Source organism: Aspergillus bombycis (assembly GCF_001792695.1).
Source record: "Aspergillus bombycis strain NRRL26010 chromosome Unknown contig00124, whole genome shotgun sequence".
NCBI lineage: Eukaryota > Fungi > Ascomycota > Eurotiomycetes > Eurotiales > Aspergillaceae > Aspergillus > Aspergillus bombycis.
This window is the reverse complement of record NW_019170126.1, coordinates 24,109-36,368: the sequence shown is the minus strand read 5'-3', so window position 1 is coordinate 36,368 and position 12,260 is coordinate 24,109. Positions and strand designations below refer to the sequence as shown.

The 12,260-nt window shown below is 46.6% G+C and overlaps 3 protein-coding genes across 3 annotated transcripts; all 3 read right to left on the bottom strand.

Annotated features, from left to right (window-relative positions):
* Window positions 1–687: 687 nt before the first annotated feature.
* Window positions 688–2,586, bottom strand: ABOM_010684 (glycoside hydrolase family 32 protein; the record flags this gene model as incomplete). The annotated part of the gene is made up of 5 exons (XM_022537812.1): window positions 688–808; window positions 865–1,250; window positions 1,316–2,005; window positions 2,431–2,518; window positions 2,579–2,586. The coding sequence occupies 5 exons, from the start codon at window positions 2,584–2,586 to the stop codon at window positions 688–690; spliced, it is 1,293 nt and encodes a 430-aa protein (XP_022384701.1).
* Window positions 2,587–3,147: 561 nt separating this feature from the next.
* ABOM_010683 (ferric reductase family protein) lies at window positions 3,148–5,200 on the bottom strand (the record flags this gene model as incomplete). Its single annotated transcript, XM_022537811.1, has 5 exons — window positions 3,148–4,261; window positions 4,334–4,455; window positions 4,504–4,556; window positions 4,612–4,844; window positions 4,902–5,200. The coding sequence occupies 5 exons, from the start codon at window positions 5,198–5,200 to the stop codon at window positions 3,148–3,150; spliced, it is 1,821 nt and encodes a 606-aa protein (XP_022384700.1).
* Window positions 5,201–10,479: 5,279 nt separating this feature from the next.
* Window positions 10,480–11,435, bottom strand: ABOM_010682 (Sec63 complex subunit SEC66; the record flags this gene model as incomplete). The annotated part of the gene is made up of 3 exons (XM_022537810.1): window positions 10,480–10,881; window positions 10,960–11,270; window positions 11,336–11,435. The coding sequence occupies 3 exons, from the start codon at window positions 11,433–11,435 to the stop codon at window positions 10,480–10,482; spliced, it is 813 nt and encodes a 270-aa protein (XP_022384699.1).
* Window positions 11,436–12,260: the final 825 nt, after the last annotated feature.

The window sequence follows — 12,260 nt, the reverse complement described above, 5'->3', positions numbered from 1 at the left end:
GGCGCCAAACGTGAACAATACCGGTGGTGGTCATTGGTATTGTGCATATGGCGATGACTGCCGTGGGCAAGGTAAAGAATACTGAGAGTGTCTGACGGAAGATTGCCCACCAAAGGGAAGATCTAAACCTCCGGATTAATCACAGGCTCGATGCACGTTATGTACCCAATTGGTCTATAGTGTACACAGCAAAACTTATATCCAGCAGGTAGATACGAGCGGTCTTCTACACATTGAGAGGCAGGACTTATCGACTACTTCAGACCTCGACACTACTATACGAGCTTTGAGACACTTGAAGCAACACAGGTCGAATGTTTTGGTAGATTCAGTAAGACACCGTACGTTTTGTAATTTCAAATTAACTTCAAGACAATGCACTCACTGTATAAGTCCATATTCTAACTCGCTTCCATAACAGGTGGCTCAGCACAACACCCACACACACATAATCCAAATATACACGCTGCTCCAGTTTACCATCCAATCGCACTGGCTGCCTCTATGTAAGAAATGTTACTCTAAATTAAATATCGTTAACTTCATACGACCAAATGCGGCCCGCCAACTGTTCTACCCAAGCTGGTCTCCCACTTTCACCATTCTAGCTACAGCTATAGCTTCTTTTCAAGCTCTATAATATACACATTCAATATACAATCATCCTATACACTATAATTACGTTAATTACCTCGCCCTGTCTGGGTAGGCATCATACAAGCCATCGGACACACTGATGTCGCTGAAAGTGACTTCTCCCTCGCCATTATGGAAGAAGCTAATCTCGGTTGAGTTGGCATACCAGGTACTGCACATGAGGTTAGCAAGTTTCTTGTAATTGAAACCCATTCAGGCAGGACTTACCGAGCCCAGGTAGAAAGGGCAAACCGTGAGTTAGCATAAACTTCGAGAACAGCGTTGTCAACCACAACAGTGAGATCCAGAGTCTCGATGTGGGACTCATCCTCTGCAGCGAACGCGTTACGCTTGGCAATGTGGCAGTTTCTGCCATGCTCTCTATCATCACCCTCATCTTTACTGTCGTCCTTGCAATGCTTACTGATGTCAAACAACCGCAAACGCCCGGACTCGGTGGCAGTGTCAATTCCAGTGGTTGGCTGGGCAGCTGCGCTTGTGTTACTGCGGTCAATGACAATCGATTCATTCGAGAATCGGTAGTAGATAGTCGTCGATTCAAGCTCCGAGGGAAGAATCTTGAAACCTGCTTGAACACCAGAGTCACGGGCAGACTTTGGGAATGAGAGTTAAGCCTTCAGAACAAAGAACTTGGTGGTGGGCGACTGCTCGAAGGGACGAGGCATCGCTCAACGTGCGCTTCGGCTCGCTGAAGGGCCGTCGTGTTTGTCATTGCCTTGTATGTCTCCCTCGCAATCTTGATCCCCATTGTTTCAAGCTTAAGGCAGCTCTTCTCGCTATCATCCACACGCCACGAGCCAGTCTCCCAGGCAAGGTCATTATCCACCACATTGGAAATAGTATGTTTATTCAATTCACGGGGAAGCAGTAGCGGGTTCTGCCAGCCTTGCTGGTCACTTGGGGATCCGGCGACGCCTCCGAAAACGTCCCCAGTCAGCCACACGTACGAGATAAAGTGATCAGGCGCACCGCTCTTCTCGGAGGCTTGAGACGTCGCTGGTAAGACATTTCCTGCTGCAGCATATGAGGATGATCCCCAGTCAAGCACACCTGCCATAGTCGGTTCAAAAGTCACGTTTCCGCCGTCTGGTATCGAGATAGCTCCGGGCGCCCAGAGCATTCCTTGCATTGAGGTAACAGATTCGGTGATCGGGACATACGAACCCTCAACGCGGAGGGTGATGAAAGTCTCGCCATTGACATCGTAGCCTTCTTTGTCGAGACTGAACACATTCCCAACTTCGAAATTGTACCCCCATACCTTGGCCCAGTCACCGTTGCCCCAGGTCGAGTTAGCAGGCTCACTACACCATTCTCCAAGGTACTCCCAGTCCTCATACCCCGATCCCTGGTTGCGATAGAGGAATATCCCGGGCCCAACATCGTGGGCACCGCCCGAGACGGCAGCATCCAAGCCCTTCAGATGAGTTTAAGTACCCAAGATCGTGTGTTTCGTTCCCAACATTCCGTTGCGTATGGTGCCCCTCGCAAGAACGAACATTGAATGATCATTCCATTCCATTCCTATTAGTAGCCTAGAAACTACCATGTTAATCAGATCAGATATGGAAAATGGCGCGAAATCTCCAGTGATCATCCGCATCATTAACAAACCGGGCAGTAGCGGTACAACTTTCTCGCCGTACGAGTGAAGGCCGGCCATTCCAAATCCCTATCAGACTGAAGCAGTACAGCCTCACTCACTAAGTGGTAGATGATTCCTCTTCTGTCTAGATAATTACCTACAGTGATTTTAACCCAACCTTTCCTTACTGTGGTACAGGGCCTCAAACGCATATCCTTGGCATTGACGCTGTATGCAACAATTTCCTTCTGGTAAGGATGGAGGGAACAGACAGTGCTGTCGAGGAAAAAAAGAGGCTGGTGGTCAGTATATAGGAAAAGAATGTGGCTTTCATACTTCAACATTGGCCAATGACACTGCCCTTGGTAGTCGAGGGTGTCAATATAAACATGAACCTGCGGCATGACGCTGATGCTATACAGTCTTAGTCTACAATAACATAGCTGAGCCGTTGGCTGCGAAGGCTCTATGCCTTAGATAGATCCTCTTTAAACTTTTAAATTTTCAGGTCCACTTCTTCGTTGGTGTTCTGACACGAAGCAAGGGTACATACCAACCAGTAACAGTGTCAACTTACTATCCACAGCATCAAGAACCACTGGCCAAACTGTCTTCCGACCATATGAAGGGATTCAGCATTATGGTGACCTTGATTTCTTGAGATCTAATTGAGTGGTTTCCATACCACAACTGGTCCGACTCTGCAACCACTAAAAATAGTTGGAACAATGCTCTACCATAGCACAGATACAACTGGGCAACAAAAGTGAGGGCCAAGAAAGCCTTGTTTATTTAATCCACTACCTTCGACTTCAGATGAATGGACCGACACACCCGGCGTATCTCTGTGTTGATTGACTCAGTCCATACAGCAGTCACAAATATTCAGCTAAGGCAGACATGCCTCACCATGAGTATGCTTCCTCAAAATACTCAATTCCTCCATACCCCTTGTTCAGTATACTATGCACACTGCGTCTAGCCTCATCCGACATGTGGGCAGACCCGCATGTAAGCACCGCCATTCTGTGCCTCTCAATCTGCGCTTTTGTAGCGACACCATAGATAGCATTCTCGATATTCGGGCGTCCACGCTCAATACGCAGTTCTCCATCTTTGTCGTCAGCAGCACAGTGGCTACCACAGCCTTTCGTACAGTGGAAACGCCCAGTAAATCCCTCTAGCTCTAGTGCACTGGCAAGTTCCCTACCACAAAGCTGCTCCATGAATTCATGGCCGCGGCATGCCCAGACCAGAGTAAGGTTGGAAGTGTGGGTGCTGCCATTGCCAGACCTTCTAGAGCCTGTCTTTGACAATCTGGAAACGTAGTCATGAATGTAAGGTACTGCTGTTGCAATGCCGGTGCCCCCAACAATTATGAGCACGGTGCCGTAGTGATGTAACGGAAGTGTATGACCGTAAGGGCCTTCCAAAGATATGGGGATAGAGGCTTGATAATATCCGTTTTCAGTATTATCATCAGGGCATGATGAGCGTAAACACTGATCTTTCAGCCGCTTTGTCCAACCGTTATAAGGACGAATCCAGAAAACAAGGTTTCCAAGAGCAGGAGCAGTGGTAGAAGACTGGATTTCCTGTGTAAATATCTCTGTGGTAGTTGAAGTGAACGGCTTCTTTTCATTAAGGGCTCCAGTCATAGAGTGGGGCGCTTGTTGTGCATTAGATGAGGATGTCAATGGTGACGGTGTGCTTAGTGCAGTGCAGGCGCCGACTGTAAAAGGATGGTTTTCCCAACCACGCCAGCTGAATAATTGATATAGGTGGAAGTAATGACCTGGTAAAGGCCTAATTGAACCCCCTGCTTGGATATCTAGTCGGATCACATCAGCATCTTTGCTATACGTTGCCGTCGCTGTGGTTGTTTGTACACGTCCACGGGTAGAGGCGCGGATGTTGCAATATGCGAGGCGTATGATGCGCAAGAACCGGTCAAAGCACCATATGGCAACCACTGGCCAGAGATAGGCGTTATATTTAGTTCCGAAAACAGAAGTATGTCTGTTGCATATCGTGAGCCAGCCTGACATCTGCTAAAGGCGTGGACTGGGAGGGAGTATATGAAGGACGCACTGAAAAACCGCAACAAGAAGGATCACTGCAAATAAGATGTGTCCAACCAAAAACAACTCATAGCATTTAGTACGAAAGTAGGGGATGGAGAGACCGCAGAGTAGCCCCATCGTAACGGCACCCTAATATATTAGTAGAAGGAACTTTGAGACTGCTTAGCTCAGACTCACAATAATACCAAACTTGAACCAAATAACATGCAGTCCCTCCTCGTAATAAGGCCCTGTATGAGTTTCGTTAGTTGCGTGACTACTTCGGACAGGTTTCAAAGTCCTTACCATAGATCGTATCCAAGACAGTATATGATATCGCATGTACAAAGGCGAAGAGGGCAGTGAGACGACTCAGGTGTCGGTGGAAGACATTGAAAGAACTGAAGCTCCAACCAGTGGCCCAAATAAAGATATTGTTCCTTCCAGCGAATAGCCACACCCATGGAAAACAGGCATATGCGAACATGCTAGTCCGTTGAGCAACATACTTCCATGCCTGCTGCGATATTGTTGGCATCCTATGAGCATGTTAGTCGATGCAATTCCACGTGATTTAGGAGTACGACTATCCGTACGTGGCATTTGGAATGAAGATGTCGTGAAACCCAAAGTTGAGGATAATACACATTATCCAAAATCCCACCACCACTAGGACCTCTGGGCGATTCGGAATGCTACATCCCAGGAATCGGCGTTGATGATACGATCCAAGAGCTGCAGGGACGGCGAAGTAAGCCCTCCAATAGAAGCTAAGATGATCCTGTATTCCAGCTTTTTCTGGTAACTGTTGCGCTCGCTTTCGCTCCACATCTTGTCTGCCACTTCCTCCGTGAATATGCCGTAATGAAGTCCATAAACGATGTAGTATACCCATGAGCAAAATTCCACCCCAATAGCCCATTACACTCCAGCTCAGCTGCGTTGATTTCGGCAATGCTTGGTCTTTCGCTAGCTGTGATATGAAGTCAGTAGTGTTGGCCAATCGATGAATCGAGAATGTTGTGTCTCACGTAACTGTGGAAGGCAACGAGATAGTATGAGTGTGACAGTAATACAGTTGATGTCAATATCGTTCCTTGATATTGACTAGGGTCAAGATGCGGAAGTTCCGACAAGTATGCATTCGTTATATTGCCCGATATCCCATCAAGGTCCAGTGGACTGTAGAGTCTCTGGCAGTAATTTGTCCACAAATTTACCCCAGCAGACAGCTCCTCGTCCGAACAGTATAGCTTTGCGGATGTATAGATAGACTTTACCTGCACAGAGTTGTTGCATACGGCGTTTTGTGAGTAAGGGACAGGCCATGTTAGGGTTGATAGCGATTCATAAATAGAGTAGAAACAATACTCATCCAAAGTCGAAGCGGAGAGGCCTCCCCAAGAATAAACAAGGTCTAAGAATGTAACTAGTATAATGATATATAGATGCATTTTGGACAAGAGACCAACAGCAGTGTTGACTGGCACTCAGCGAACTCCCCTTGAAGGTACATACACCGTTGGAAAGTCTTCAATTGGCTTGTGTGTATATGCTACTTTCCACGTACTCCCTCCCATCGTCCCCTCTTTGAACTCAAATATGAGTGGCCTTTTGGTCCTACTTTTTGTGAATATGAGAAACCTCACCATAAGACGGGGGAGATTATAATACGTGGGGCCCAGAACCGCGGCACATTTAGCGCTTCAGTTCTATTTCGAATCCAATTTTTGGTGCAAAATGAGTGAAGTAAAAGTGGGCTTCGTTTTTGTATAGGATAACATATCAATATTCCCACGCATGTCACTCTCCGTTCACAATACTTACGTTATTCAATGACAGTCTCCGCTTTCATCTGTCGTGGAGCTATCCCCTATATCCCAGCACACTACAAGGTATAGGCGGCCGAATGAACACCGCTAATAGTACTATTATGTAAAACCTACTTTTGATAAAGTATAAACGCATGACGGTTATCAGATCGTCGATCAGATTCATAACTGGCCCCGCATATCCTCGGCTGGCAAGTATATCGAAGGTACGTCAGTCATCCCATTTATCTAAAAAAAAAAAAAAAAAAAAAGAAGAAGAAGAAAAGTAAGATTCAATGATATGCTTGCACATCTGACCTGAGATAACTTTATACCTGAATCCCCAGTCCGTTGAGGGTAATTACACGCGTAATAAGAAATAATATCACTGTAACGGCGGTATACTATATAGATGCCCCCGGGGTATTCGGGATCGTTGATCCCGAATTATATGACCTTTTGGCCTTGTGGAATAGGGTGCCCTGGCTCTATCTCTTACAATCACCTTTCAAACGATATCGTTAGTGTTGATCAAATACCAAATGGCCTGCATAGATTTACTTGAGCATGTCTACTTCCAAAATAGGGAGTCGACTGCTGTTCAATGACCTCGTCGAGGAATATATATCACACCATTCTAAGCCTTTGTTCGTATGGAGCTTCATTACCAGATTCACTAGGCACAGGGAAATTATGATCAACAACTACTACTCGGTTGGAGTTAATTTTCGGCAGATTGCTCTGATCGTCACCGGCTTAAGATTTCCTCCGGTGCCCAGAAAAGCCAATTCTAGACAAGCTTCGGGTCAAAATGTTTCATCTTAGGGCTCCCCACGTACGGAAAAAATGGCATCTATCTACTCAAGAGAGTGGGATACATTCAAGGACCGAGAAAGCGTGACAAATTGCTTTCCGGACTACCTCTGTCCTGACGCCCTAGCCGCACAAAGAACAAAGCTTGAGATCTTGAATTTATGCACAGTCTGTGCTCCTGGTATTTGAAGCTCAAGCGTTTCGTCGGCGACGTCATAACAGTTGTCTAATGCTGATAAGCCAGTCCGGGGCGACTCGACATACCTAGCTGGTTGTACCTCTTACTCCTCTCTCTATTGTCGTGATGTAAACCTCAGAAGCCAAAACTTCGGCTCATCTACATATTAGCGCGGGATGATTAAGGGTTCTCCAGATATGGTTCAAATCGGCACATCCACAGTGATACGTACTACTTCTCCAGTGTAGATATCTTGACATCGGTATTAGTTGCCACTTTAGTCAACAATATCAGTGCCAGAAAATGCATGTACACTAGTATCGTTGTCCTACTGGGTACAGTTGGGGGGTACCAATGGCTAGGTTACTTGCGAGACAGCTGATCCTGTTCGTGATTTGCCCAAGAGAAGGGATTTCCAACCGCGTATGTATATGCTATGTTATTATAGCTGGATCCATGTATCAATACCGAGACCTGGTTTGTTGGCCTGCATGAAGTGCGAATTGAGTGTGGTTCTTGGAAAGCAAGGTGTATTGTGGTTGAACATAAGGCCATACTTTGGCGCTGAACTTCAACCAAGTCTCCATAGTCTAGTGGTTAGGACGGCGGTCTCATAGCAATATGACAATTCCTATCTAAAGGAGTTGCAATCCGCAAGCACGAGTTCGATTCTCGTTGGAGGCATTCTTTTTTGATCTCCTTCCTACCTTGTTTTTCCTCTAGATATCTCCCGTACTATGGAGTAAATAGCCTAAGCCCAGCCCAGGTCCAGCTACCAACTAGCTCCGCTTTTTGTCTGCTACATCCTTCTCATATACTCACCCAGCAGCGCCTCCTGGTATAGGTACATATATATCTGATACATCGTATAGCTTACAATCCGCCTGATCACTGCGTATGATATTCTTACTTCCCGATATCTGAATTTGTCTTCCTGAACCCTATAGTAGATCTCAAGTGAGAAGGGCCATAAATAGTACTACGGACCACTCTTGTCGACCAGCATCACATAGTCCGCAGCCATGGTAAAGATATGCGTTCGACCATCAAAACATTCAAGTAGACTGACTGATATTCCGATTGTTCCCTGCATGTTCCCGAGTATCAGTGAACCAAGCCAATAGAAAGTTATATGGGTGATACTGACAGGAGAGCAACACCCCTTGTTTGTGAGTCGTGAATTCAGCTTCGGTACATATCGACCCACGCCGTGCGAGGAGTGGGCCCAGGACAGGCAAAAGGAAAACAGCAAAAAAAAGTAATGCCTCCAACGAGAATCGAACTCGTGCTTGCGGATTGCAAATCCTTTAGATAGGAATTGTCATATTGCTATGAGACCGCCGTCCTAACCACTAGACTATGGAGACTGGATATATTATTCGGCTTCCATATTACGCTACATAACCCTAAAAATCTAAAAGCGCTAGCGCGCCGAACCAGCTCCAGGATATACTTTTCTTCTACTTGTATAGTACCTCTTGTCTTCTATACCAGATTGTATGGTCCACATTTGAGTTGCTATATATTTTATGCCGTAGTTATCTTGTCAAATTTATCATTCATTTAGTGCGCCCAATACGCAATACCCGCGTAATGTTGCCAAGTTGAAAAAATATATATATATATATACTTGATTCAATGTACTCCAGGCTGTGACAGGGGCAAGGATGGTATATCTTTCTAGTACATCCCCATATACTCTATACTATCCCCAATTGACCCACACCCGTTACATGCCAAGTAACCAACCAAACGGCAAGAGCGACAGCCAAGCGTCAAGGTTAAATGCAATGGGAGCAAAGGACCACCTATCCCAGGATTTGCCTCTGGGAACGTAGAGAAACCGAAACTAGAGTACTACATCCAGGGCATAAGGTCCAGATGAGCCGGGCTGATAACAAAACCCCATCCAGAGACCAAAACTGTAGTTCCTGGGCTGGCTGAAGGCCGGACATAACCTGTCCTTCAAAGCCTTTTGCCTTGAAGCTATCCAACCTCTTTAGTCAAAATGCCACAAATACGGAGATACTCTACGTTAACCAGCCATACCAGGGACAACACCGCCACGTACTGGCCATGACTCCCAGCAAAGCCTGGCTCTAATGCCCTAAAGATACCCTAAGTCAATCGGTTGATCGAGAAAGCATGCGGCCTGATTTACTGAGAGGCTCTGTCGGTACGTCAGCAATACCATCACCTGTAAGATTAGATAACTGGGCTACCAACCTGAATTTTAACCCGAACCAAGTAACACCTCGCAGATATATCGTAGTCACCAAGACATATGTTAAATCGGCATCTTGATTAGTGCTCTTATGCCGAGCGACATGGCCGCTGGCGAATTGCCCGGTGAACCCAGTGTAACATAGACAAGATACCTTGCTCGTCCACCAGACTGCATACTGGATAGTCGAGTGCTGGCGGAGGTCTGGCATAGAGATATCAATATGTCTGACCCCCTCAAACATTCTTGTTATAGACCCGAGTACGTTGAAAGCATTGTTCTCCCAGTGGTAAGCTGGCCTATCCACGCTGAAATCCCACTGAATAAAGAAGCACGAGGCAACGCACCCCAGGAGAAGCGGGAAATGTAGTTAGTACTTGAGCTCATGTTTTCTATATCGCCAACCCGGCTTTAGCCTAGCCCAACCCCATGTTATAGTTAACTGCCTACACAAGCACCGGGCGCCTTCTGTCTAGATCCACGCCCTCCAGGCAATGTTGGACTGACGCTCGGGGGTTCTGATAATGATATCTTGTCTTTCAATATATACATAACGAGTTTGATAAACCAATGTGGTCGCAAATCACTACAAAAAATAAGACAGAAAAGTCAATTCGTCATCTCCATCTCACGAACGCCGCGGAGAAAGAGATGCAAAAAAATACGACCGACCTGGGACTCGAACCCAGAACCTTCAGTTTGATCATTGACCAATCGCCTGCTAGGAGACTGACGCTCTACCATTGAGCCAGCCGGCCCAGAACCTATTTAATTAGGAACCAAGGTTGACACTATGAACCTGTGCTAAAGTTTGAGAAGAAAGGGTTCTCAAGTGTTGATTGAGGTTGAACGTATAGTACAGCAGACAACTTGGCCAGCTGTTTTCGTGGCAGGGCGGAGGATTAACATCTACGTTACGGTAACGGGCTGTTTCGCCCAGGGTATACCGACCCGAAAATTACTTTCTCACCCAGAAGAGAGAGGTATCGTAACAAAGGTACCAAGCCAAGAAATACCACTCCTGTCTCTCTTCGAATATCAAGTTATATTCAGCACACCAAGTACAGATGCCTATGATGGAACAAGTGTAAGAGTATCTTTTAATGCATGGACGAAACAGAAGCGAAAAAAACACGAGCGTGAAACCGTTATTTCTTGCCCTTCTTCTTCTTCTTGCTTGGGGACGTTGGACTCCCCGGCTGCTCGTCAGCCTCGACCAAAACAGCATCGTCGTCGCTTCCAGTTACCGAGGACGGCGCACCAGATGAATCGGGGGTCTTTGTTGCAGGGGTGGAGTTGCTGGTCGTGGTAGGAGTCGTGTCAGTCGGAGCTTCGGTTTTCTGTGAAGGTGCGGTCGAAGTAGAGTCCTCGGCGTCCAATTCCTTCATGAATCCTTCCTTGATGCTGGCTCTCTTCTTTTCCCACCATTGACGTTCCTCGTCCAACTTAGCCTGCTGTTCAGCGATGCGCTCGCGGTAGAGGGTGTTGTTCATCATCTCATTGGCAGACTGGAAAATCGTTTGGCCCCAACCGGGTACATATGCGTTGGCCTATATTCGAACCATTTAGTAACCACATTCTCAAGGTGTCCAAAAGCGAAGCTCGGCGGAAAAAAAAAAAAAACCAACCTCAGAAACAACATCGCGAACTTCATCCTCCATCTCCTTCTCCGCCCTCTGAAACCGTTGCCACAAATCATCACCCACACTACCGCGCTGAAGCAGCACAGACAAGGCCTGTTTCTGACTGCGCAGGGCCAAGACCCGCTTAATATCCTCCTCTGCACGTCTTAAAAGCGCAGCCTTAAGCACCGACTCAGGTACAGCGGGCGCCTTCTTCTCCTTGGAGGAGGTGGTAGGCGGGTCAATGTGAAGAAGGGAGAAGTAGATATCTCGTTGCAGGTGAGCAGGGAACCATGGTTCTAGAGAGTACGCCTTTTCTAAACGTTGTTGGTTGGTTAGTATACTGATGAACGTGGCTTTTTCAAAGCGGCGCTGAACATACGGGCTTTGCGCTTGCGGTATAATGAGGAGAAGGTTGCTAGGGAGCCGATCAGGACACCTAGGTAGGCGAACGGCACGGCGAGACTGAGCCAGTTTACCATGGCGTTGTATAGGACAAATATAGTGGTCCTGGAAGAGCGATCGAACGGAGGTTAAATGTCGGCGGGGAGTATTTAGGCTGGGGTCATAATATCGTCTCTGGTTGTCGTGTAAAGCCTTCGCAGCGCTATCTGCGAAGAGTGTTGCAATTAAAAATTGTGCGCGACAATAAGTAGCACAATGCCAGAGTTGTATGAGGGAGGGAGAGATACTCGTAGTGCTCTGGCCGCAGGAAATCTGGCGAGGCGGTGATGATCGCCCTCCTTCGGGAAAGGACAGGCTGGTGTCTTGGCCGCGTCACATGTTCACTGCCATACGGTTCAATTCTCTGGGATTTATTGACTCAATATTACTCCGTAGTCACTGATGTTTGGTGTCCGATTCATTTTATCTACAAGCTTGTCTACAAATTTTGAAGCAAATGAGATGTCTTAAAGCATACATGCACGAGTCCACGTTCGCATAAAAGAAAACAAACCGGCCCGTAGAATCCGTACTACCAACCAAAAAGAAACACTTGCAGGCTTTCAGAACAGCCATTCCGTCGATGATAAGCAAGATAAGAAATGTAAACAAGATAGGTATAGTTTGAGAGTAGAAGAGACAAGAGGATAAAAAGAAAAGAAAAGAGTCTTAGAGCCAGCATTGACTTCATTACACAAGTCCATTGTCAAAAAACACAAACACCCCTAATTCAACCCTATACCAAGAGAAGAGGAAGATAGTGGGTAGGAAAGAAAGGAAATGGAGAAAGAGAGAGGATGAGGGAGAGAGATTAACGGGTGAGGGCAAGGGAAGAAGTGAATTAATGGCTCCCTTTCTCCTGA